The sequence below is a fragment of the Schistocerca gregaria genome, chromosome 1, assembly GCF_023897955.1.
Source record: "Schistocerca gregaria isolate iqSchGreg1 chromosome 1, iqSchGreg1.2, whole genome shotgun sequence".
Taxonomy (NCBI): domain Eukaryota; kingdom Metazoa; phylum Arthropoda; class Insecta; order Orthoptera; family Acrididae; genus Schistocerca; species Schistocerca gregaria.
In genome coordinates this window covers 521,802,840-521,827,149 of record NC_064920.1, presented here as the reverse complement: position 1 = coordinate 521,827,149, position 24,310 = coordinate 521,802,840, and the positions used below count along the sequence as shown (strand labels likewise).

The following is a 24,310-nucleotide window of genomic DNA, read 5'->3' as shown; positions in this document are numbered from 1 at the left end:
TAATATGTTTGTCCAATGACTTCCAGTTTATCATCTGCATTTCTTCTTGGTGCAGCAATTTTAATGGCCAGTAGTGTAATTGTGACTCATGTTTGATACAGCCTACATAGAAACTAAGACTCCTTTCAGGTCTTTCCTTAGTTTGGAAGTATCTCAATTTCTAGTTCAGATTTCATATTTATACTCTTCTAGTCTCCCACTATTGTTATCCTATCTTGTTGTCATTAGCTTTTACTCTAAATCTTTTCTCGATGCTTCAACATGTTTACTCTTCTAGCCATATCTGCAACTGCCCTGATAACATATTGACAGGTAGAACACAATAAAGTATTATGACTGGAGTGTGCTAAAGGTACATATGATAGGTATCCAATTTAGTGGATAATACTTGTTGAAATCTAAAGCTTTTCACATACGACACTTTTATCTGTGAGTAAGTGTTATCTGATGAAACCAAGGCAATATCAACCAAAGATCATTGTAAAGCATGATTCCAGTGAAAAGATTAGCAACTAGCTTTTAATGCAAAAAGTATGTAAAGTTTTGCACATTATGAAATCTAAAGATGTAGTAACTATATAGTAATTCACAAGTAACAATGCACAAGGGTGTGATAAAAAATGAATATATAGGTTCAGTGGTAGAGAAACCAAATGGTGTGGTTCAATTTATGTGTAGAAAACCTTCCTGGGAAATTGTAGTTTACAAATGAAATGCAAAATACGTTTACAACAAATAATGGAATATTGCTGACGTGTGTGTTATCTGTACAAGCTCGACACTTTTTTGGGTCACATGAAGGTTTAACAGAAATGCTTGAAATCTCAATAAATCTGAAAATGCTCTTCAGCAATTTACATATCACTGTCCTTGAGATTTTAAACAAAAATGTAGACTAATAATAGTTCACAGAGAGGAATCTAGGCATTCGTTATTTCCACAATTATACATATATGGGACAATGAGAAAATTGAATATATTGTTAACTGAATAGCTTTTTCTACAGCATGATTTATAGTGATTTGACAAAACATAATGTCAAGAATTGGGTGCCAATGCTTGAAGTACTGCTGTTGCTGTAAACACTTGGTGATGTATATGCTTAGCACCTGTAATATTTCTTTATAAAATAATGCAGTGTTCCATGAAAGAGAAATATACAGATTGCAAGTTTCTCTCTTCTATCTCATAATATTAAATAATGATTTACAATAAAGTGTTGAGTGACTGATGTGCACATAAGAAGTATAGAAAAGTGTAATTTATGTTGGCATTTCAAACTTCAGCTGCTATTCAGAGCAGGAAGTAGTCAATAGACAAAAACGTGCCATAGCACGAGAAATGCATTTATGTATATTGTTGAACTTCCTGCTACATTGCCAAAAAAAAAAAGTTTGAAAGCCTAACTAGCACTGATCTACACTTTTTATGTCACCAACAGTGATTCAGCACTCCACTTTAAAGGTAAACAATAGTTCATCTTTTGAATAACTGTTTGTATGCAATCCAGAAAATTTCATGATTTGTAAACTCTGTGTCAGCTGATAGGCATATGAATCCTTTTCTTCGAATTTGGGTTTTTTCAGTAATTGTATTTTTTCTGTCAAAAAGTGTTCACTTTATCTTAACTACATGCTTAATTACATACATTTATATAAATGCTATTACTTTGCAGATTGCATCATATTGCAGATGGAATTTTCAGATGTGTTAAACATCTTAGATTTACTCTAAAGTCATGTACATCACGACACTGCCATAAAAACCTTCACACATGTGCATTAATTTAAAACACATATACAAATAAAAATAATTGGTGTCAGAAAGTAATAAATTTGATACAATGCTAGTTGAAGCTCTACAGTCAATGAAAGTTAGGACTATTGACAGGTCAGCAGCAATACAATAAGACATTATAAAATCACAACTGTCTAGAAACAGCAACTGCTTCCTGAGAAAAATTCACCAGGTTTTGTCCAATAAAGTCAACAAAGTACTACACACATTATTAGTCTTTTGTGCCTGAGTGACTCCGTGGACCAGGTACGCCCCCACTTTACCTTGAGAGATTGTTTGTCATCAGAAGATTCACTGTTGAACCTCCTGGAGCTGCCACAGCATCTAGGGGTGTAAGCCATGCCTATTAGTGGCATATAGGTTGGGGTAACAGTGCTGCAGTTGCAGGCACCTATTTGTGTGGTCATGTATGCATGTGACATCGGTCATGTATGCATGTGACATCAGTCCTGTATTCCTCTGCTGATGATTACCTATGTCACTGGTCAGCACCTCCATAGTGAGCTACACTCTGAACTCCAGTCTGATTGCCATCTGTTGGAGTTCTGTTTCAGGCTCTAGACTGCTCGTCAGCCATCTCGAGTCTACACTTTGGACCAAAATGCCTGCCGCTGCCACTACCCACCAGGCAGTGCCCTCTCAAGCATTTGCCAGGATCATCAGCTGCTAAATATCCATGAAGACCAGACTTGTGTCTTGATGGCTCAAAAAATCACAGCCAGGTGGTACAGTAACACTGATCACCCTTTGCACCTCCCAACTCATCACCACTACTGACAATTGTGGACTTTGTCATAGTTAGCACCTGTTACACACTTTTAAGTTCTACTCAAGTATGGGCTTTCCTATAGAGATTCACTGAGTGTAGTTCACAGTTGATAAAAAAAAGAAGAGTTTTTACTGCAATGTGTGAAGTCAGTATCAACCTATTGCACCACTCAACCAAGTATGTAACAGTGGTGATGAGGATAATGGATTCATGATACTGTGCTCTTCTCTCGTCCACCAAATACTACAGTGGCGATGAAGCTGTCTCTCCCATTTGTGACTGGTTGCAGTGCCAGCTCTTAGTTTCGTCCACTAACTGGCCATTGCCTTCATTCGCACTGAGCCAGGTGTTGCCATGGCATATTGCATTTCACCTGTACAATGCAGCTTTGGCCAGCCTTCTTCCCAAGCATGGCCATGTCCACACAGCACAGGGAACATGAGGCTGCTCTGTAGCGTATTTCAGTGTTTCCTCATGTGACTTCATTCATTTTTGCTGGAGCAAGATTTCATTCTCTCTCTCTCTTGTTTGTGTGTTTCCAAAAACTTACATTTTCACCTGTTTGCTACTTTGTTTTGATGGTGCAGTATATTCATGTTTACTGTGTTGTGACAGCCAGTACACAAATCTTATTACTGAGTGAGGTGTACCCGCCCATGCGCTAGACATGGTCAGTTGCTTTATTGGGTTCCATGTCTACGTTCATTTGTGGAGCTGTATCAATTCTGGTAGGCATTTGTTTTGCAATTGTTATTCACATTTCTTGGTAAGTGCAAGTTCTTGGCAAAGTTCTCTCTTCAGCATAGGTCAGAAAGTCCATTACTGTGTTGGTTCAATGTGCAGTCTCTTGATGTTGTTGGTCTATTTTGATTTCAGTGGTTCCTTGGTGTATTCCTCGTATTTCTGTATGTGATCAAGTTGCCTTTCTTCTCTGTGTATTCTCATGTGAGTCTGAATGTTTTTTGTTTACTATGTCTGGAGCTATAGTTTCCATAGGCCCTTCGATTCGGGAGTCAGGAATTTCTGGACCTGCTGCAGATTGTTTCCCCACTCACTCAGGTTCTACAGTCTTTCCCACAGTGTTCAAGTGGGAATGATCAGGATGAGTCTTCAGACAGGATGTTCAGGAGTTGTGTGTGGTAAGCTGGGCCACCTTCCATCAAGTTTGCTTACCATGTTGTAATGCCATATGGCAATAAGTTGCTTGTTCATGGTGTTCTCTGATGGAAGTCCTCCAGTATTTGCCCAGCCCTTGCTGGTGACACCATCAGATGTTGACCCACTTGTCACTGACCCTTTGGCATCAGCCCAGTAATCATGACTGGCCCTTCCATCCTCACTAGACCTGTTGCTGTTGACACCAGCTCTCTCATTGGTTCTATCATGGCTTGCCCTCTGGTCACTGCCAGACCTGTTGTGGCTGCCCCCATGGTCATCCCAGTGGCCAGCCCAACCATCCCCATTGTCACCACTATGGCCATCCCTCTTGGCCCTCTCTACCCTGTAAAGGGATAAAACTATAGGAGAACCTGAAGCACAAGTCTGAGTCCAGAGCTGCAATGAGGCCACAACCAGACAGCAGGTGCTGGTCACTGAACTGCATGATAATCTCGCGTGTCGTCAGACCAAAAGGGCCAGAACCAAGCACAGCCCAGTGACACGTAATTAACACAGCTTGATTGAACAACTGCAGGTTATGCCATACCTTCCAGTCATTTATATGCTCCAGATGCTTCAATATAACATAAAAACACAGCTGTTATCATGGAATGACCAGGGGGAAATAGTATTTAACCAATGATGAACCAGCTTGTCATCATTCAGGCCTGCTGTGATGGTAGACACTGCTGCCAGGCCTTGCTCCACACCACAGCTATATGAACACACACAAGGCAACCATGTAACTGTCACTGAGTCAGCACACAGGGTCAACACTCCATCGAGTTAGCAGCTCACCTCCTTTTGCCATTGGTCATGACTGTGCCTGCCACCCAGTACGGAATATTACGTGAAGAAGGAAATACTCCTGAATGACTGTACTAACCAGATGGCCTAATTAAGGAATTGTTCATGTTCATGTAAGAGTCATGTTGAACAATCGAATAAAGGACTGTAAATATGTCCACCGCTGGTCTTTCTAACACTTTCCAACATGTCTCATTGTCTCCCAAACCATCTCCAGACCTTAACAAGCCCACAGGAAGACTCAGATCCATCCTGACATGCAAGAACTGGTCATGTTAACTCTAGTTTGCCTGATGCTATCCCTGTGCTGCAAAACACTGCTCCTGGCCACTGTTGCCACTGCTGCTTCCTCTGCAGCCATCCTGTGGCTGGCCAGGTCATCTCCACTGGCGATGCCAATTCCATTGTGTGTACTTCCAGGCCTTGAGTGACTGCTCAGTGCCTCCTCCCTTGGGTGCTTCACTTCTGTGAGATGGTTGTACAATCTCTCTTAATTGGGAAGGATTGTAATAAATGCAGGGCTGGGCCACTGACATACTCAGGCACCATGTTCACGGACGTGCTTTGTGGATCGGGTGCGGCCTTTGCTTAACCTTGAGTGGTTGTTTCTTTATAGAAGATTTGCTGGACTGTTTATCGTAAAGACTCCTGCATCCACCACAGCATCTGCAGATACAAGCCATGCTGATACATGGTGCACAAGTCACAGTAAACAGCACTGCAGTTGCAGACACCTATTTGCATTTTTTTGGTAATATGTCCACATGACACCACACCTGTTTTCATATACTGACAAATACTTATGTCACTGGTCAGTCCCTTGACAATGAATTACACTCTGGACTCCAGACTGATAGCCAGCTGCCAGAATTCCATTCTGGGCTCCAGACTGACCTACCACCTTGATACTACATTTCAGATGACGACAAGTGTCGCTACTCATCAGACAGTACCGTGTCGTGCCTTTGCCATGATAATCAGCTGCTGAACATCCATTAGTCACTCCTGAAGACCATACCTGCCTCTCAACAACCGATGTGATAGAGTGCTGCTGATCATCCTCTGCATCTCCCAAATCATCACCACTGCATTGGACTTAATCGTAATGGGCACATGCTACACATAATAAAGATGGACTTTCATTTAAAAGTAAATGTAGCTCCATCTTTCAATTATGGAGTATGGGGCTGCAGCTGGTTGATAAATTGTAAAAATAATATTCTGACAGCCATTATTTTTATAGCTTTTTATTTAGGCTACCTGTCCCGACTCCTCAATAGAGTAATCTTCAGGCCCTGTAGCATGAACAACAAAAAGCTTCCGTTTGTAAATGTATACAACAGGGAACCAATATTTCTGCATGGTTTCCATAGAAGATTTCACAAGCAATGTGTTCTTTTCACATATGTAATAACACTGTCAAATGAAACACTAAGAACTTTTAATTGTACTAAAGTGTGGAGTTTCTTCATCTAAAGCTGTAATGAGTTAGTGCATGATAAATAAATAAAGATATGTTACTGAAATATGTCAATCCAATCACTAACTGTTACACCACTTGGCCAAAGGCATAAAAATAATGTTTGTATTTAACATTATAGTCTGATTCATGAGCAATAGCAATTCTCACAGCTTGAGTCATGGGTAGAGACTGCATTGTTGCTAGTTCCAAGGGGCAGTAGTGATGTGCACATATACATGCTTTGTGCATGAAAAAAGCATGTATGCTCCACATTATGTCTCTCACTAGCTTATGTAGAATTTGTCCCTTACCACCATCAGCAATGACAACTCACAACAAATGGAATAAAAATTCACTAAATGACATGCTACAATCATGTTTAATGCTCACATTGGCAATAAAATTCACAGGACAGCACTCAAAACAGTACTGAATGTTCATTGACTGTTGGAGATTGCATGACGTAGGTGCACAGAACAAGCATAAACTCAACCACCATCATCCGTGACTCCAACTATAGTAGTTGACAAAGAGTTTGTATGGCTACTGTGCACATTATCATATTAATTTGTATAATACAAAGCTGCAATTTGTAAAGTGCAAACCAAATGATATAAAGAAAAATTGAAGGATGTTGTTTGTAAATGTAGATGGTTAAATGACAATGAGAATCCAATCAATAGTAATAGCAATAATTGTGTTTTGGGACATGTATAATTACATTTTAATTAATTCTTTTGGCTTATTTTTAGCTGCTTTCATGTTTTACTTTCATCAATAGTGAAATGAAACAAAAATCACGTCACAGATACTGAAACAAACTCACTGTCAACAGAAAAATATATGAACTAGACTCTTAAATTTCTATTAAGATTTAGTGTCATGTACTGCTCTTCAGCAAAATGCTCAACTACAGTAACACTGTTAATCTTTTTTAAAAAATAGGCTTATGTCAAATCATAATAAAATAACATCAAAGCGTGCAATTTCAAAGACCCACATACAAAGAATGAAACATAACAAATTATTTTTATGCAGTTTCTGCTTATGGCACACTATCTATCTTACCTGATCCATAAGAGTTTGTTGATAGCTGGGAGCAAGTCTTGTTTGGGCACAGAATCCTTATCTCTACAAGTAATGATCACCCAAAAGATTAGAAAAAATATATAAATATATACAATGCAGAAATCTTCCAGTTTATGGGACCACCAACATACAATACATGTTACTAAAATGGAAACAATCCTGAATTGCTCATTTTAATGAAAATAAATATCTAGTTTTACCACATTAAAAATACAAATTTTTAATTGTATGTTGTTGGCCATGTAATTTTTATGAAATGATACTAGATAAGGCTTCCCTGACATCAAGTCAAACAGAAATCAGAAAGTACTCACTCATATTTGCTGATGAGGAACATCACAGGGAAAGATAGAAGTTAATTGAAACAATAACAGAAAAGAAGAGTTTAAAGTAAGGATGCCGATCATATTCGCTAGTAACATTTCTAAAAAGAGAAATTAGTGCACAATGCTGAGACTGCAATTTACTAAACAAAGCTTGACAATATACATCTTTCTGGTAGATATGAAAGTTGTTCTTCTGCATGTAAATAAGGTAGTATATTTCCCACACTCTCACTACTAATGTGCTCTTCAATAGATTTCTAAATAAAGGAAATAGCACTGTAACTACCAAATGCTTTTTGTTGCAGCTTGTATGCACATGCTTGGATCATGCTTGTCTGATTTTAATTACTCTGTATATTTATCATCTTATATTGTATCTGAAGAAAAAATTATAAAAATGCGTTTGAAACTTATCTATCTTATACAAAGAATGTCTATTATATTGGACACAATGGTTCATTTCTATTGAAAATTAGGGAAAAGTCTTGCTAAAAAAAAAAAAGAAAGCAAGCCCTGGATCATGTGAAGTGAACTGTACACACAAGAAAGTGTAGTTACTTCCCAAACTTTGAAAATAAATTGCTACAGAACTGAAAGCATGTCATTTTTGTTACGCTGTAACATCAACATTATTCAGCATCTCACTCTGCTACTTCTACTATTTAGTTCCTCAGTGGATCACTTACTTCAAATTTTCTTTACAGTCAGAAGTACAAATAAGCAACAACATAATCAGGAACTACAATTAAATCAATAGCTCTAAAATTTGTCAGACTGCACAAAATACACAATAAGTAAGAATTAATATCTGAGTCAGTGAATTTAAAAGTATCAATTCATACACATAATTAGGACAAACATGTGTAAATAAATATGTTCCAAGTAATCCAGAAAAAAAAACATGGTTGTTCTAAAATTTCTGGTTCCAAATGGGGAATGTCCTATAAATGAATTGGTTTTCTCATTCTAATTTGGGCAGTTTCTTTAAAATCATCTAATTAAATTCTGTTTAAAAGTTTTTGTAACTACTCATGAATATCTTTAATTTCTTCATAAGAGATTGAGAACATAAGGGTGTATTGTGGAACAAGAACCACAAGAGGAAAATGTGAAACAATTAAGAAAAAGTTAACACGCATTATAGTGAGGGAAAATCACCCAAGATGATTGATATAAATATTAATTTGAACGGGAATGAAAGTGGAGAGAAAAAGAGAAATACTTTAATTTGAAGTGTGTCATGTGAACTATTCCAAAAATTTGATTCTCATTAATATAGTAGGTATTTTAACTGTTATGAAGAGGATATATAAGCAATAATGAAAATCTTCTTCAAACACATCAAGACATGAAGCTGTAGAAGGAGATTAAGTGAACACCATAAATACTGGAGTTGGTGCTCATTACAATAAAAAAATATGTACTTATTTTACCACTTCAGTTGTTGCAGATTGTTATATTAGTCCAAGTGTGACATGTACAATGTGTGGTTGACTGCTACAGCTCTTATACACTAATATGCATGTGGTGCACTTGACTGCTCTAGAAGTTTCATTAACATGCACTTGTTTATCACTTAACTGTTCAGACCTATGTACTAACTGAACTGCAGTATTTTTGATGGGCACTCTCCACTACTTTTCATTGGTTTTAGACTGCACAGATGATCATTCAACTTTGTTGACATGAATTTTTAATCACTTTGATATAATTACTATGAGATAGATATCATCACATTTGATGCTTCACAATAAAGACAGATAAAATAAAAAAAAAAAGGGATGTATGATATGCTATGAAACTATCTTTTCTTTTCCTTGCTACAAAATATATTAAAAACGAATCAGTAGTAAATAATATGGTATACACTTGTATTACGAGAATTTAAGAGTATATTACAGCTTGCTCTGAGCAGCCAAAGGATTAATGACCCAAATGGCTTTCTCTTCTGTTATTTGTAAGTGTTAGTTTTCTGCAGCAGTATAGCCACCTCATTACTTTGTAGTTATTATTGATTTGTCATCTGCCACTAGGCTCAATGCCCTTCTTGTCACAACATTTGTGAACATACTGCCTGTAAAGCTGAGACTGACAGCACTCACAAGTAATAACAAAGTTATGCTCTCTATGTAGAAGGATCCAAACTCATTAATATACTAGAACTATAATTAGTATGACAAAAACATGAAACACAGAAATATTAACACACAACTGCATGCCTAGAATCACCACTGTAGTATAAACAGAAGATTACATCCATTTAAATTTGTTCTATCTATTGCCAAAAATATAGTCAAAAACAAAGATTCCAAGACTTACCAAGCGGGAAAGCGCCGGCAGACAGGCACATGAACAAAACACACAAACACACACACAGAATTACTAGCTTTCGCAACCGATGGTTGCTTCTTCAGGAAGGAGAGGGAAAGACGAAAGGATGTGGGTTTTAAGGGAGAGGGTAAGGAGTCATTCCAATCCCGGGAGCGGAAAGACTTCCCTTAGGGGAAAAAAAGGACAGGTGTACACTCGCACACACACATATCCATCCGCTGTGTATGTGCGGATGGATATGTGTGTGTGTGCGCGAGTGTACACCTGTCCTTTTTTTCCCCTAAGGGAAGTCTTTCCACTCCCGGGATTGGAATGACTCCTTACCCTCTCCCTTAAAACCCACATCCTTTCGTCTTTCCCTCTCCTTCCCGAAGAAGCAACCACCGGTTGCGAAAGCTAGTAATTCTGTGTGTGTGTGTTTGTGTGTTTTGTTCATGTGCCTGTCTGCCGGCGCTTTCCCGCTTGGTAAGTCTTGGAATCTTTGTTTTTAATATATTTTTCCCATGTGGAAGTTTCTTTCTATTTTATTTACAAAAATATAGTCAAGTGTATATAACTAATGTACTCCATTCTTGAATGAGACGAGGCGCTGACAGAAGTAAACCTGTGGGGACAGGGAGTGAATTGTGCTTGGGTAGCTCAGATCATAGAGCACTTGCCCATGAAAGGTTAATGTCTCGAGTTCGAGTCTCAGTCTGGCACACAGTTTTAATCTGCCAGGAAGTTTCATACTCCATTCTTGTTTGCAATAATAAAAATCTTTCCATAAAAGTTGTCTGGATTGTAAAATGGGTCATATTGTAAAATATATACACATTTTAGACACTATCACAAGTGTCTTTCGTCAAAATGTGTAATACAATGAACAGTATAGATGAATTTTTTGGGAATAGAATTTGCCCACAAAAGCCTAAACACTTACAATAAAAATTTTGCTAGTAACTATTTCAGCACTAAAATATTTACACTGCATCATTGTTTTAAAATACACACAAGTGTTCATAATTTACTACTTTTGCCTTTTCTTACCTTCAGAAGGTTCAACTACCACTACAGCTGACAGAAACACATGAAAATAGCAATCGAAGTTTTTGTAACCACAGATTTCTGCTGTAAAGGAGAAAGAAGAAATAGGTGGGAAAAGTTGGGAAGGAAAGCAGGTCACTCACAACACAGATTAAGAGGGGCCCATGAGGTACAGGAAGCAGGAGAAGCAAAGATAGTACATCATAAATCAATGTTTCTGCAGCAGTTCATTAAAAATGAAGGGGTCAAATAAGAAATAGAGATTTATATAGAAAAATAAAAGACAATGACTAATGGAAAGAAAAACCAAAAATTGTAGTAAATTATTTGTTTTATTTTTCCAGTTTTCTTTTCTCTTTTTCACTACATCTTCCTTTACTTATAAGTCTCTCTCTTCTGTTTCGTATGTTTGAACAAAAGTGGCTATAGTGCTCACTGACATACTACCTTCAACCTCCTACTCTCTCTGGCAGATTTTGCTTTGTCTTTGCCCCCTTTCCTTCATACACAACATGGGTTTGTCCTTTTCAGTCTCTCACAACTATCTCCTCTTTTCTCAACTGAAGAAGGCCTTGAGGTTCAGAAAGCTAGGAGTACTATTTGTATTTACATGTATGTATTTCTATTTGTTGAAATGAGGGTAGCACTTTTTGAATACATCTGGCAGCTTGCCTGTCTCTCTGTGCACTTAAAAAATTTCTCTCTTTATGCAATTTACTAATCCATGAAGATAAAGTCTATCTGATCTGAGATGGTCAGACAAATGCAACAAAATGTCTGGCAGATGTGATAATCTGATATTTGATTTAAGCCTGATTTTGACACCTGTGCATGTGAGTGTAATGTTACATTGTTCATTTTACTTAAACACCTATTTCAATAGCATGGTGAATGCACACACACTTACTCTCAGTCAGATTATTAGAAGAACAGTGAAAGAATAGAGACCAGTGTTTCAGAGAGTTAACAAAACTGGATTTAGAGAAAACTTTTCACTAATTAAATGCACAAGAGTATTTTTGATCCCAATGAGAGAATACTACTTCCAAAGGAAAGTATACTTTCAGAGTAAAATTAATGCACTTAAATGTCCAAATACTGATCTAAGTATGCCTTCAATGTTTCCCTCAAACACTTGTCTTACACTGTATTTTCTTTTATTTCCAGCATATTTCCAGCAAAATTTTTTTCTCTTTTACATTTTGATATGGAACAATTGTTGCATTAATCTGAATGTAGACCTGTTGAGCTTCTTGGAAGGTTACACTTCTTCGTTTCACTTTATGGGAGACACAGCAAATTTGCTTTCAAATCTTTCATTGATTTATAGTAATAATAATAATAATAATAATAATAATAATAATAATAATAATAATAATAATAATGCATGTGGCTCAATAGCCAAACACAAGTATTTCACATGGATACCAGTTTGGTAACTTGTGAATCCCTAACCTATACCAACTGTCCAACTGGGTAACAGATATCTACAGTTTAATGTGAATCCAAACCATGGTCCATGGTCCAACTGGGATCTGATCCCATGATTTCTCAGTTTCCAGGCACATCACTAGCCACCAGGTCTACCCCTGGTTTATATTAGGAAAAAACAAAAGTTATTGTCTACATTGCTATGAATAATTATTAATCACACTTATTATATTTTACTGAAAAAAAGTACTGATTCTTATCTATTTTCCTATCTGCCTTTCTAGTCAATGAAACTTCAAAGAAGCATAGCAAAAACTCATCTAGTAACAAGAAGGACTGAGTTTATGATTTACAGGAATGAGAAATTGCATTTCAAACACAAGAAAATGCAGATTCACAAATATTATATTTCATGACTTATGCTCATTCAAAATATGTGTATTGTTATAGAACTTCCAGTTACTATGCAAATAGGACATTTATTTGAAGCTATGATAACCAAAAATTGAAAGAAAAAACATGAGTCCTGACTATGGTACTAATCCTCAGATATATATAAACTTTACATTAAAGCAATTTTTGTGAAATATCATGCAAGTTCCATAAAAGATCATCGATGATGTCCACATATAAACACATATCTTACAGTAAATTAATAACATGACTATCTACAATGTTTGATATTTAATATGTTGTGATTTTGTTAATTATTACTCAAGATGTATTTTTGTGAAACTCCAGGGAAGTTTCATAAAAGACTGTGGATAACAGCAGAATAACATCTTTCTTTAACATGAGAAGGTGAATTTTGTAGAATATGCCAATGTGTGAATATGTAAGAGAGAGAGAGAGAGAGAGAGAGAGAGAGAGAGAGAGAGAGAGAGAGAGAGAGAGAGAGAGGGGGGGGGGGGGAGGGGGGAGGGGCTGCATTCTTCATGTTAGTAGCTGGACTCCGTGTATAGACAAGGATCTGTTTCATTATTTTATAGTCCAGTTCCCTTATTTCAACTACATTGCCTACAGATAATACAAATGAATAAATGTAACTCAGAATATTGTTATTAGGCAGTGGAAGACACCTTGGACTTAAAACTGTCTAATGGTATCATACAATGCAGGTTTTCAAAGCTACTACTTGAATTCTAGGTGGTTTTTGTTTTATGGGCATTAAGCCATGGCACAAAGCATATTTCTCCGTCTAATATTTCACCTACCATTGCTGGGGATGTCATCAGGGTGTGACGTTCACCTGCTTTATTTCTTCGTTGCTAGTCCTGCATTATTATACTGGCTGAAAAATGGGGGGGTGGAAGTTCAACACTGAATACTGTAAATGATGTAGCTGACAGTTGCACAATTGCATTCCACAGTTCTTGACTTTCACTGTTCACAACCCCCTCAATATTACACAATTATATGGCAGTTCACTATTGGTAAATGTTGATAAGTCTCATCAATAGGTTGCAGGTAACATCAGCATACTGCTACAATTCTTTGCTGTTGAACATCTATGAGCAGTAAAAACCTAACCACACAGTTCACAGTTTTTGTAGAATAATATGGTACATGTGACACTATTTTTCAAACAGATTAAACAGACATTGTCATTAATTGTTCTAACACAAGGCCTATTTATGTTACACTTATTCCACTGTTAAGTTGATGCTTTGTTGTGAACTATGCCTGAAAATTGGTCATGGACAGACTGTCCTGGGACCAAAGTTGGTCCTTTAAATATTCTCATAATAATAGGCACTGAAACTATGCATTGTTCAATGTTTAAGTTACAGGAATTACAATTAAAAAATAATTCATTCAATTAACTGAATACATCGAAAAATTCCTTCTTTTTAACAGTTCTTTCTACCGCAAAGGTTAGGCCAAATTATTTGTTTAAATAATGAAGTTAACAATTTATACAAAAAATACTTTTGACAAACTTGATAATTATTTTGGAATTAATTTAGGGCTGGGTTTGCTAATATGTTTCCGAATAGCGCCAAATAAAAACTTTAATAATCCTAGTAGCTCTTCTTCCAAATGTTTATTATTAGTAAAGAATTTACATTTGGTTATAAGTCAACAATAGAATCTAAGTCACGAAATAATTACTGATTTCAACCTTTAACAAAAGATGGTAACTAGGAATGGTCAAAATAAATTACGAAATTAATTACATACACAAAACTAAGCTCAAAATTAGACCTGGTGCTGTATCCCTTAAGGCTGAGGGCCGACCTTTCAATTTTTTGGAAATGCTGATCATGCTCATGCATGTTAATGGTAATTAGGTAAAAATGAAAATAAAATGAATTTATGGGGGCATACGGCAAAACAAGAGAGGAAGTAAAGAGATCCCAGCTTGCTTCGTTGCAAGGGGCTAGACATACTCAGATAATAGTTTCAAACTTCAAGCAAGCTCAGGAAGCCAAATTGTTTATATGCAGTCACACAACAGTTGTTCCATAACCTTAGCAAATAACTGCCCGAGATTGTGTAGTTGTTCAACAAATGTTATGGAGTTTGTAGCAGAAAAGAGTTGGTGCTCTTTGCTCTTTTAGCACTACTCTAAGGTCCACAACTTATCTAATTTCAATCCTTCTTCTTTTCTATTTCAATCTCTATAGCATCTAATAATGTCTCCAGTATTGGGAGACAAAAATTTTTTTCAGAGAAATATGTCCACAGCCCAATGTGCATGAAACAAATATCACCAATGTCCAAAATGAGATCCACAGGAACTAGTACAGAAGTATTTATATAGCTGTAGCAAAAAAGTAGGTCATGAATGCTTAACACCAACCACATTAGTGTGATAACTCTGAAAATACTTTACTTTCTATTGACAATATAACAAAAAACATACCAATGTTGTTATAAATTGATTTCTATATGCCTTGTATTTATTCACAATTGACTATTTATCTGATGAAGTAGCTGGAACATTTACTTCAGACAATCTAACACATATTTTCTTAATCTAATTTCAGCCTCACCCTTCTGCTTAAAATTCATTCTGTCAATACTAGTTGGCATTTGTCATGATTTACTGATACTCGTAGGACGATTTCAGTTAATGTACACATTTATTTATTTATTTTCAAGGACTTCAATGCTGCTTATCAGAATTTTCTACAATGTAACAAGTTGATGTGTTTTAAACTAGCTAGATACATGATCAAATATGTTTAATGCAACTGAATCATCACCAAGTCAGAACTATATAGAGTGTCCCAGGAGGAATAGGCAATATTCAGGGATGTGACAGGAATGCTCACTTGAAACAAGAAACTTCATATGGGCATAAGCTCTATTAGAATGGTTTCTGATATAGAACACATTTAATGTACAATTTTTTTGGGCTAATGGCATCCTGTAAAATGTTAATTGATATTAACATATCACACGACCATTTAATACTCTGTTCACTACATTGAGGACAACACTTTCACTTGATCCACTGCAATTAATTTCCAAAAGCGTACTAACACATGTCTCACCATTGCCTATTACAGGATATGTTGAGATGCATGCATCATCATGCTTTTGGAAATAAACTGCAATGGAACACATAAAAGGGAAAGTGAATTCCTTAATGTACTGAACAGAGTATTAAATGGAATTTTAGTATGTTAAACAATATTAACATTTAACTGGAAGCCACAAGTCCAAAAACAAATGTACATAAAATGTGTACTACTTCGGGAACGATTTGGAACAAGGCATATGACCACACATAATTTTCTGCTTAAAATAAGCATTACTGTCATATTCCTGAATACTGACCATATCTCCAGGGACACCAAATATATGCTGACTTCAGACTGTTATGTGAAGATACACATACAAAATTGTGGAGCCCTGCTGAAGTCTTCTGCACTGATTTTTAGCACAGTATTTAAGCTCAGTGAGTTATGTAGTTTAAAACAATTATAAGTGAAAATGTCAGTAACTTTGAAATTAAACACAATTTAAATAGAATTACATGATCCAGCTTGACCTGCAGAAAATTAACAGACATCTCTCACTCACCATCAGTATCATCTGAATCACAGTCCAAGGGTTGGTAGCCAAGAATCTCAGAGTCCTCTGTTTGACAGTTGTTAAATGCACAAGCAAACAAAACAAGAGAAAAGTAAATTACATGCATCGAAAAAAATATTTTTAATTTTTGACATAGAAAAAGCTACTGCAATACAGAAAGTGAAAGGAGGGGGCAATATAACTAGAAAAAGGGAGAATGCACAAAGGAGTGGAGAGAAATAGTAAAGCATGAGGAGGACAGGGTAGCAAGGCAGAGGAAAGCTGTTGAGGGTACAGGACAAGATGAGAGTTTATAAGAAATGGTTGTGGGAACAAGATGTGAGAGTGCAGATGGGGTAAAGATGGATGGATGAGCACATGGAAAGGAGAGGCCAAAGTAATGAAGAAATGAAAGAGGGCCAAATGTGGGAGAGATAGTGGAAAGGTGTGGGTGAAGAGAAGGGGTAATGATTGAGAGATGAGTAGTTAAAAGAAATCAGAAAAAATGCAGAGAAAGTAGAGGACAGGAGTAATGCGAAGAGTGTAGAGCAGAGGATTTGGGGGCTAGAGAGGGAAAGGTGAAGTGTGGAAACAGCTGAAAGAGAGAAAGGGCATATAGAGGAAGTGAACTATAATATTATTGCAAATAAATGAAACATAACAGCTCCCAGAAAATTAAAACAGTAAGCCATAAAGTGTCCAAATTTACACAGAAATGTATTTGTGCAAATGTGTGTGTGTGCTCTCAAGGACACACATTTGTTTGTGGAAAAACAAATGCACACACAGATTGCGAGAAGTCACTGGAAACAGTTGCTACATTCAGCTTCTCAAGTATCTGCAGACACACAGTGAGCTGCAGACATATGAAATTAAAATATTGCTCTATTAACTTTGTTACAGAGCTTAAAACATGCATGAAAATAAAGTATCAAATAAAAAACTAAGACATCTATATCAGCAATTAAAATGCCAAACTGAAGTACAATAGCAAGATTGCATGTGCACCTCCAATTATACTTAATTATAGCTCCCCAATTACAACACTGAAAAACTCTTGTGCTTAAATTAAATAACTACAACAACTACTGCTATGCGCTTTATGTAGTATCATAAGAGTATGGCTCCAATTTTGGCATTTCTCAGAAGCATATGATATTTTGGAATTTAGAAGCAACAGCTGTAGTGTACCTCTGTAATATATGTGCAAAAACACTTTTTCCTAGTTTTAATAGAAATATAAATAGTATCTGGCTTGAAAAGTGGAAAAACCTTACTATATTCCTATATTCCTATATTAAGCAGCCAGCAATTAGCTAACTGCTGAAAAGATCTACTTGATGGGGGAAATAAAACATGCACTATACTAATGAACACTTACTGTAAACCATAAACTTAAATGTAGATGTTTGAAAATGACTAAATAGCTATTCAGACTTGTGTTAATTCGTCATAATCACTCTCACAACACTACTTTGATCACCACCTGACATTATTCATTTATAGCTGTATGGTATATGAAACAATGGTCGGTATGTATAAAAAGTAAGAAATATGGGAGGCAGAGAGATGGCAAACACTCACCTGAAAGGTGTAGTATAACAGAATAACAGAGACAATATAATATTTCTGTTTCCTGACATTCTCATGGTTGATTAAACATGAGGTTGTATGCTTTAAAGTTATTGTACAAGAAAATATGTTAATTTATAACTTTCATTATAATAATGTATGGGAAGTTACAACATACAAGAACACACAGTACTGAAAGTGATTAAGGACACACCAGAAAGAAGTTTTTATACATGATCGATCATGTGAAAAATTAAAATAATGTTTATAAGTTTATAGTCTTGTGTGACTACCATGAAAATAAATTATAAAACTGAAATAACAGAGATAAAAGAAAGATAAGAAAAACTCAGTGGTATGGGAAAAGTTATTTAGTGCACATGTCTTAAGAACGGCTGACAACATTCACAGAGATGTGTACATGACTGACACTCTGAAACAGAATTACACAGTAGGTTTCCTTGGAAGTAAACCTTCTTTAAAATATTTTATCTTAAACATTGGCTCCACTTGGAAATCATTGTTTTCTACATTGAACAGTTACGGCTCCAACACACAATACAGATACTATAAACCTGATACAATGAAAGTGAGTGGTTGCTGGGTTCAAGCTGTATCATAATGAAAACATGTTTTTTCATTTGTAAGAGTTTTCAATCAGTTCAGTTTTTATTTTTCCCTGACAATTACGATTTCAATGTAACACCGAATCACATAGTAGAACAGTTTCATTTCAATTACCACTTCAGTATAAAGAGTTTTTCAGGTTGAACAGAAGTAACTTTCTATAAATAAAGAAGAATTCATCAGAGTTCAGTGAAGTCTTATACCATGTACAGGAGTGAAGCACAAAGAGTTTTATGTGTGGGGACCAACACATATTTTTTCAACGAATAACTTTTGCCCAAGATGGCATCAATTAGAAGACTTAGCAATAACAAAACCAACAATACTTGCCAATTTTGAAAAAAAAGATGACACATTAAAATATTACTGCTAAAACAACAAAATATACTCAGTGAATAAAACAGAGAGAGTTTTAATGTTTTTGTTATTATTATGATGCAAATGGTTACAGGTTTGCACTGTCATTAGAGACAGTGAACAAGTTTTGATTTCATAAGAGTGATAAAGGAAGTGGACTTTGTCCTTGTTTAAGTAACCATTTAAACATTTATCTCAAATGATTTTAGGGAAATAATTGAAAACCCTGATAAGGATGGCTGGATGGTGATTTGAACCTCTGGCCTCACAAGTTCTATTACGAGTCCAACACTTAACCAATACCAATCTTGGTCGCAGTTAAGCAAATAATAATATACTCAAAATATTATATTAGAATATTTCACATTCCTGCAGTTATTTATGAATAATATTTCCACACTTCATTCAAAGGAGATTTTAAGATGCATAATATGGGAATATAACATTTGGTGAGCTTTTATTTAAACCACCCCAATAGCAATAAAAATATTTGGCACTTGACTTATAGCAGTGTCTGTGATGCCACCTACCATGTATTTTCTTTTATTACTCAAGGGCTATGTCTATGTGGTTACTGCTAATGTCTGCACTTATTCACAACATCGCTTTCAAAGCAAGATGTTACTGGTTCAGTCTTGGCTTAGGCATACTCTTTCCAATGAATTTTTGTTAGTATAGAAAAATATCTCATAACAATTATATAAAGTAATTGGGTCAATAAAAAATGTGTTAACCAAGTGGTGGCAGGAGAACACTGATATAAAAAAAGATTGTACATATGCAATCCAGTAAGTCTCCCATGACCCGGGGTCCTGGGAGACTTTTACAAACTCTAACCCTTTTCCTAAAGCTCTCCAGTCATTTTCCTTCACTCTCCTTCCTTTCCCTTCAACCATTCTGATGTAAGAAGGAGCCACTAGCTCGAAAGGCTTATATTTCCAAGATTTACCAAGCGGGAAAGCGTTGGTAGATAGGCACAATGAATAAAACACACAAACACACACACAGAATTTGAGCTTTCGCAACCGGCGGCTGCTTTGTCAGGAAAGAGGGAAGGAAGAGGAAAGATGAAAGGATGTGGGTTTTAAGGGAGAGGGTAAGGAGTCATTCCAATCCCGGGAGCAGAAAGACTTACCTTAGGGGGAAAAAAGGATAGGTATATACTCACATGCACACACACACACACGCATATCCATCCATACATACACAGACACAAGCAGACATATTTAAAGGCAAAGAGTATGGGCAGAGATGTAAGTCAAGGCGGAAGTGTGGTGGCAAAGATGATGTTGAATGACAGGTGAGTTATGAGTGGCGGCAACTTGAAATTAGCAGAGATTGAGGCTTGGTGGATAACGAGAAGAGAGGATATATTGAAGGGCAAGTTCCCATCTCCGGAGTTCGCATAGGTTGGTGTTGGTGGGAAGTATCCAGATAACTAGGACGGTGTAACACTGTGCCAAGATGTCCTGGCTGTGCACCAAGGCATGTTTAGCCACAGGGTGATCCTCATTAACAACAAACACTGTCTGCCTGTGTCCATTCATGCAAATGGACCGTTTGTTGCTGGTCATTCCCACATAGAAAGAGTCACAGTGTAGGCTCTTTCCTCGTCACCTTAGCCAGCTTCATCCTGACCCACAATTTCTTCACTTTTGAAGGCCAGACATACCAACAATTAAAGGGAACAGCCATGGATACCAGGATGGCCCCCTCGTATGCCAAACTATTCATGGGTCGCTTAGAGGAAGCCTTCTTGGTTACCCAAAACTGCCAACCCAAAGTTTGGTACAGATTTATTGATGACATCTTCATGATCTGGACTCACAGTGAAGAACAACTCCAGAATTTCCTCTCCAACCTCAACTCCTTTGGTTCCATCAGATTCATCTGGTCCTACTCCAAATCCCATGCCACTTTCCTTGACATTGACCTCCATCTGTCCAATGGCCAGCTTCACACATCCGTCCACATCAAACCCACCAACAAGCAACAGTACCTCCATTATGACAGCTGCCACCCATTCCATATCAAACAGTCCCTTCCCTACAGCCTAGGCCTTTGTGGCAAATGAATCTGCTCCAGTCCTGAATCCCTGAACCATTACACCAACAACCTGAAAACAGCTTTTGCATCCCGCAACTACCCTCCTGACCTGGTACAGAAACAAATAACCAGAGCCACTTCCTCATCCCCTCAAACCCAGAACCTCTCACAGAAGAACCCCAAAAGTGCCCCACTTGTGACAGGATACTTCCCGGGACTGGATCAGACTCTGAATGTGGCTCTCCAGCAGGGATACGACTTCCTAAAATCCTGCCCCGAAATGAGATCCATCCTTCATGAAATCCTCCCACTCCACCAAGAGTGTCTTTCCGCCGTCCACCTAACCTTCGTAAACTCTTGGTTCATCCCTGTGAAATCCCCAAACCACCTTCCCTACCCTCTGGCTCCTACCCTTGTAACTGCCCCGGTGTAAAACCTGTCCTATGCACCCTCCCACCACCACCTACTCCAGTCCTGTAACCCGGAAGGTCTACACGATCAAAGGCAGAGCCACGTGTGAAAGCACCCACGTGATTTACCAACTGACCTGCCTACACTGTGACGCTTTCTATGTGGGAATGACCAGCAACAAACTGTCCATTCACATGAATGGACACAGGCAGACAGTGTTTGTTGGTACTGAGGATCACCCTGTGGCTAAACATGCCTTGGTGCACTGCCAGCACATCTTGGCACAATGTTACATCGTCCTGGTTATCTGGATACTTCCCACCAACACCAACCTATCCGAACTCCGGAGATGGGAACTTGCCCTTCAATATATCCTCTCTTCTCGTTATCCACCAGGCCTCAATCTCCGCTAGTTTCAAGTTGCCTCCACTCATACCTCACCTGTCATTCAACATCATCTTTGCCTCTGCACTTCCGCCTCGACTGACATCTCTGCCCAAACTCTTTGCCTTTAAATATGTCTGCTTGTGTCTGTGTATGTGTGTGTGTGTGTGTGTGTGTGTGTGTGTGTGTGTGTGTGTGTATATACCTATCCTTTTTTCCCCCTAAGGTAAGTCTTTCTGCTCCCGGGATTGGAATGACCCCTTACCCTCTCCCTTAAAACCCACTTCCTTTCATCTTTCCTTCTCCTTCCCTCTTTCCTGACGAAGCAGCCGCCGGTTGCAAAAGCTCAAAATTCTGTGTGTGTGTTTGTGTGTTTTATTCATTGTGCCTATCTACCGGCGCTTTCCCCTTTGTTAAGTCTTGGAATCTTTGTTTTTAATATATTTTTCCCATGTGGAAGTTTCTTTCTATTTTATTTACATCATATATATATATATATATATATATATATATATATATATATATATATATATATCCTTCTGCTGCTTGGTGAGTAGATTTTTTATCCATCCAATTAAACTATATTGTCAAAAATGGATTATTTTCATGGTCATAACATTTGTAGATACTTGGGAATCTTCGTCATTATACATACTCATCATAATTACAGGTAGCTCTTTGATGACAAAACTTTTTTATCACAAAATATAAATATATTTGTCTAAGCCAATTTACTAACCACATGTACCCAGAACATTTAGTCAGCTTGGCAACTATATTTAATGAGGCAAGGGCAGAGGGGAGAAGCTGGGGAGGAGGGAGAGGGGATGCCACATCCTTCAAATTAGCCAGTCAAACTGGATTACAAATATAGGCAACACATTGTAAATCAAATGTAGCTCAATCTATAATTCATTTGTACACAAATAGTTTTTATCATTGTCTGTTATATATTGAGATGTTTATTGCTTTTTGCTTTTCTTTCAATGAACAATGGTGCCATGTCATTTTCATAAGAAGCAGAACTACAAATCTGAATGTAGACACTATATCAGATAATGGCTGTTATTAATAAGATATTACCAAACAAGCATACTCTAATGAGAATACCAAATGTCATTTTACAACTAAACTATCATGTTGTGTTGCTCCTTATGCCATTTAAGACAGTGTCTAGAATTTGCAAATATGATGTGCTGCCTACGGGCAACAGATCAGACAAGTCTACATTCTTTGTGCCAAACCATCGATTTGCTAGAATCTACTGATACTGGTACTGGTACTAATATAGAGAGGCAACTCTGGCAAAGAAAAACTACTAATTCATCAGAAAAATTACAATGTCTGAAACCACCGAGAATTGCTGATCTCATCAACTGTGGACTTGGAAGCAAAAGAGTAAGATACATAGCATAATAGTTTCAAATCAGAATTATATATTTTTGTGTAGACGCTAACTGTGAGAACATGTTTGTTTCATTTGACAAAGGTGTATTCTAGCAGAGTCCTCATTGTTACAAATTATCAGTTTCCAAAGATAGCAAATAGCCTGCTCTACTCCAACACGAGCTTCAGCTAAGGTCATAAACAAAGAGTGCAAGGCTATGATGCTATTGCACTGTGGGTCAGAAAATATTTGATACTTTTACATTACTTTTTTTGAAGTTCTAAAACTGGTGTATAAATGACTGGCGATGGGACATATGGCAAATGATACTCTACAGCTCTAAAATTACATCTCCTTGTTTATTTATGCAGGTGTAGGCACACAATTTGCCTTCTTATGATCCAAGAAACTCACCAGTACGATTAGAGATACTAGCATGCTTCAGCTGACTTCGTACATTTCTTGAATTTTCCAAACTCTTTTTATCTGTTAATGATTTATTTAGGGAGCCTGTAGTAACAAAACAGAAAGTGTCTAGAAACAAAAATACAGATATTATGAAGCTGCAGTTTGTTCTGTTTACATGAATAAATTACCACTTGGAATGTATCCAAGAAATTAATGGTAATGGTCAAACAAGAAGGTGAATGTGCTTACAACACAACATTTTATTGCTCTGATTGCCTGAATATCATATCTTGAAGGTTCACTACCATTTTAACACCAGTGTATGGTCAAAAAGCTGAATTTTAGAATGATTACCTTAGTATTTCTTTGGCCATAACACTAGTGGAAAAACATTAACCAACCATCATGTCACACTGAAAGAAGAAAAATATAAGTGTTTTGTCAAATTATTTTTACAATCAAATTACATGCAGCAAATATCATAACATTCAACTGTTAGTATTCAGAACATTTGCTGCTTACTTTTTTTTAACAAAAGTTATTGAAGAGTAGTCTGTTGAGGTACTTTATGAATTTAAGGATATCTGTGTTATGAATTTCTTCTGACATCAGCAAAATCAAATAAGAAAAGTTTGTGAGTCAGGATATTTAAAACTAATGTGTAAGATCATGAGGTTAGTTTACTGATTACACAAATACACATGGAATTATTGCATCATGAAACAGCAGCAAAAGATGGATGTCTGTTAAAAGAATTCTGATTGATTATGAGGTAATGTATACAGCGTATGCTGAAATTCATGACTACAGAAGACAAGAAATGCATACAGTCTACAGGAGATGAATCAAAGCAAACAGTAGTAGACAACTGATACTACACATTCACTCTCCTTCACACA

General features: G+C 36.8%; 1 protein-coding gene across 29 annotated transcripts in view; it reads right to left on the bottom strand.

The window, feature by feature from the left end:
* LOC126354726 (calcium/calmodulin-dependent protein kinase type II alpha chain) overlaps positions 1–24,310 on the bottom strand; it is a 976,610-nt gene that overhangs the window by 74,724 nt on the left and 877,576 nt on the right. For 8 of the 29 annotated variants that reach the window (XM_050004705.1, XM_050004614.1, XM_050004663.1 and 5 more), the window contains one exon: positions 7,062–7,124. The exons of 7 other annotated variants lie outside the window; for them this stretch is intronic. In XM_050004705.1, the coding sequence (XP_049860662.1) occupies positions 7,062–7,124 (63 nt within the window). Of the gene's footprint in view, positions 1–7,061; positions 7,125–16,228; positions 16,286–23,417; positions 23,514–24,310 lie in introns of all 29 variants that reach the window. 14 more of the 29 variants (XM_050004586.1, XM_050004689.1, XM_050004629.1 and 11 more) reach the window with 4 other exon arrangements.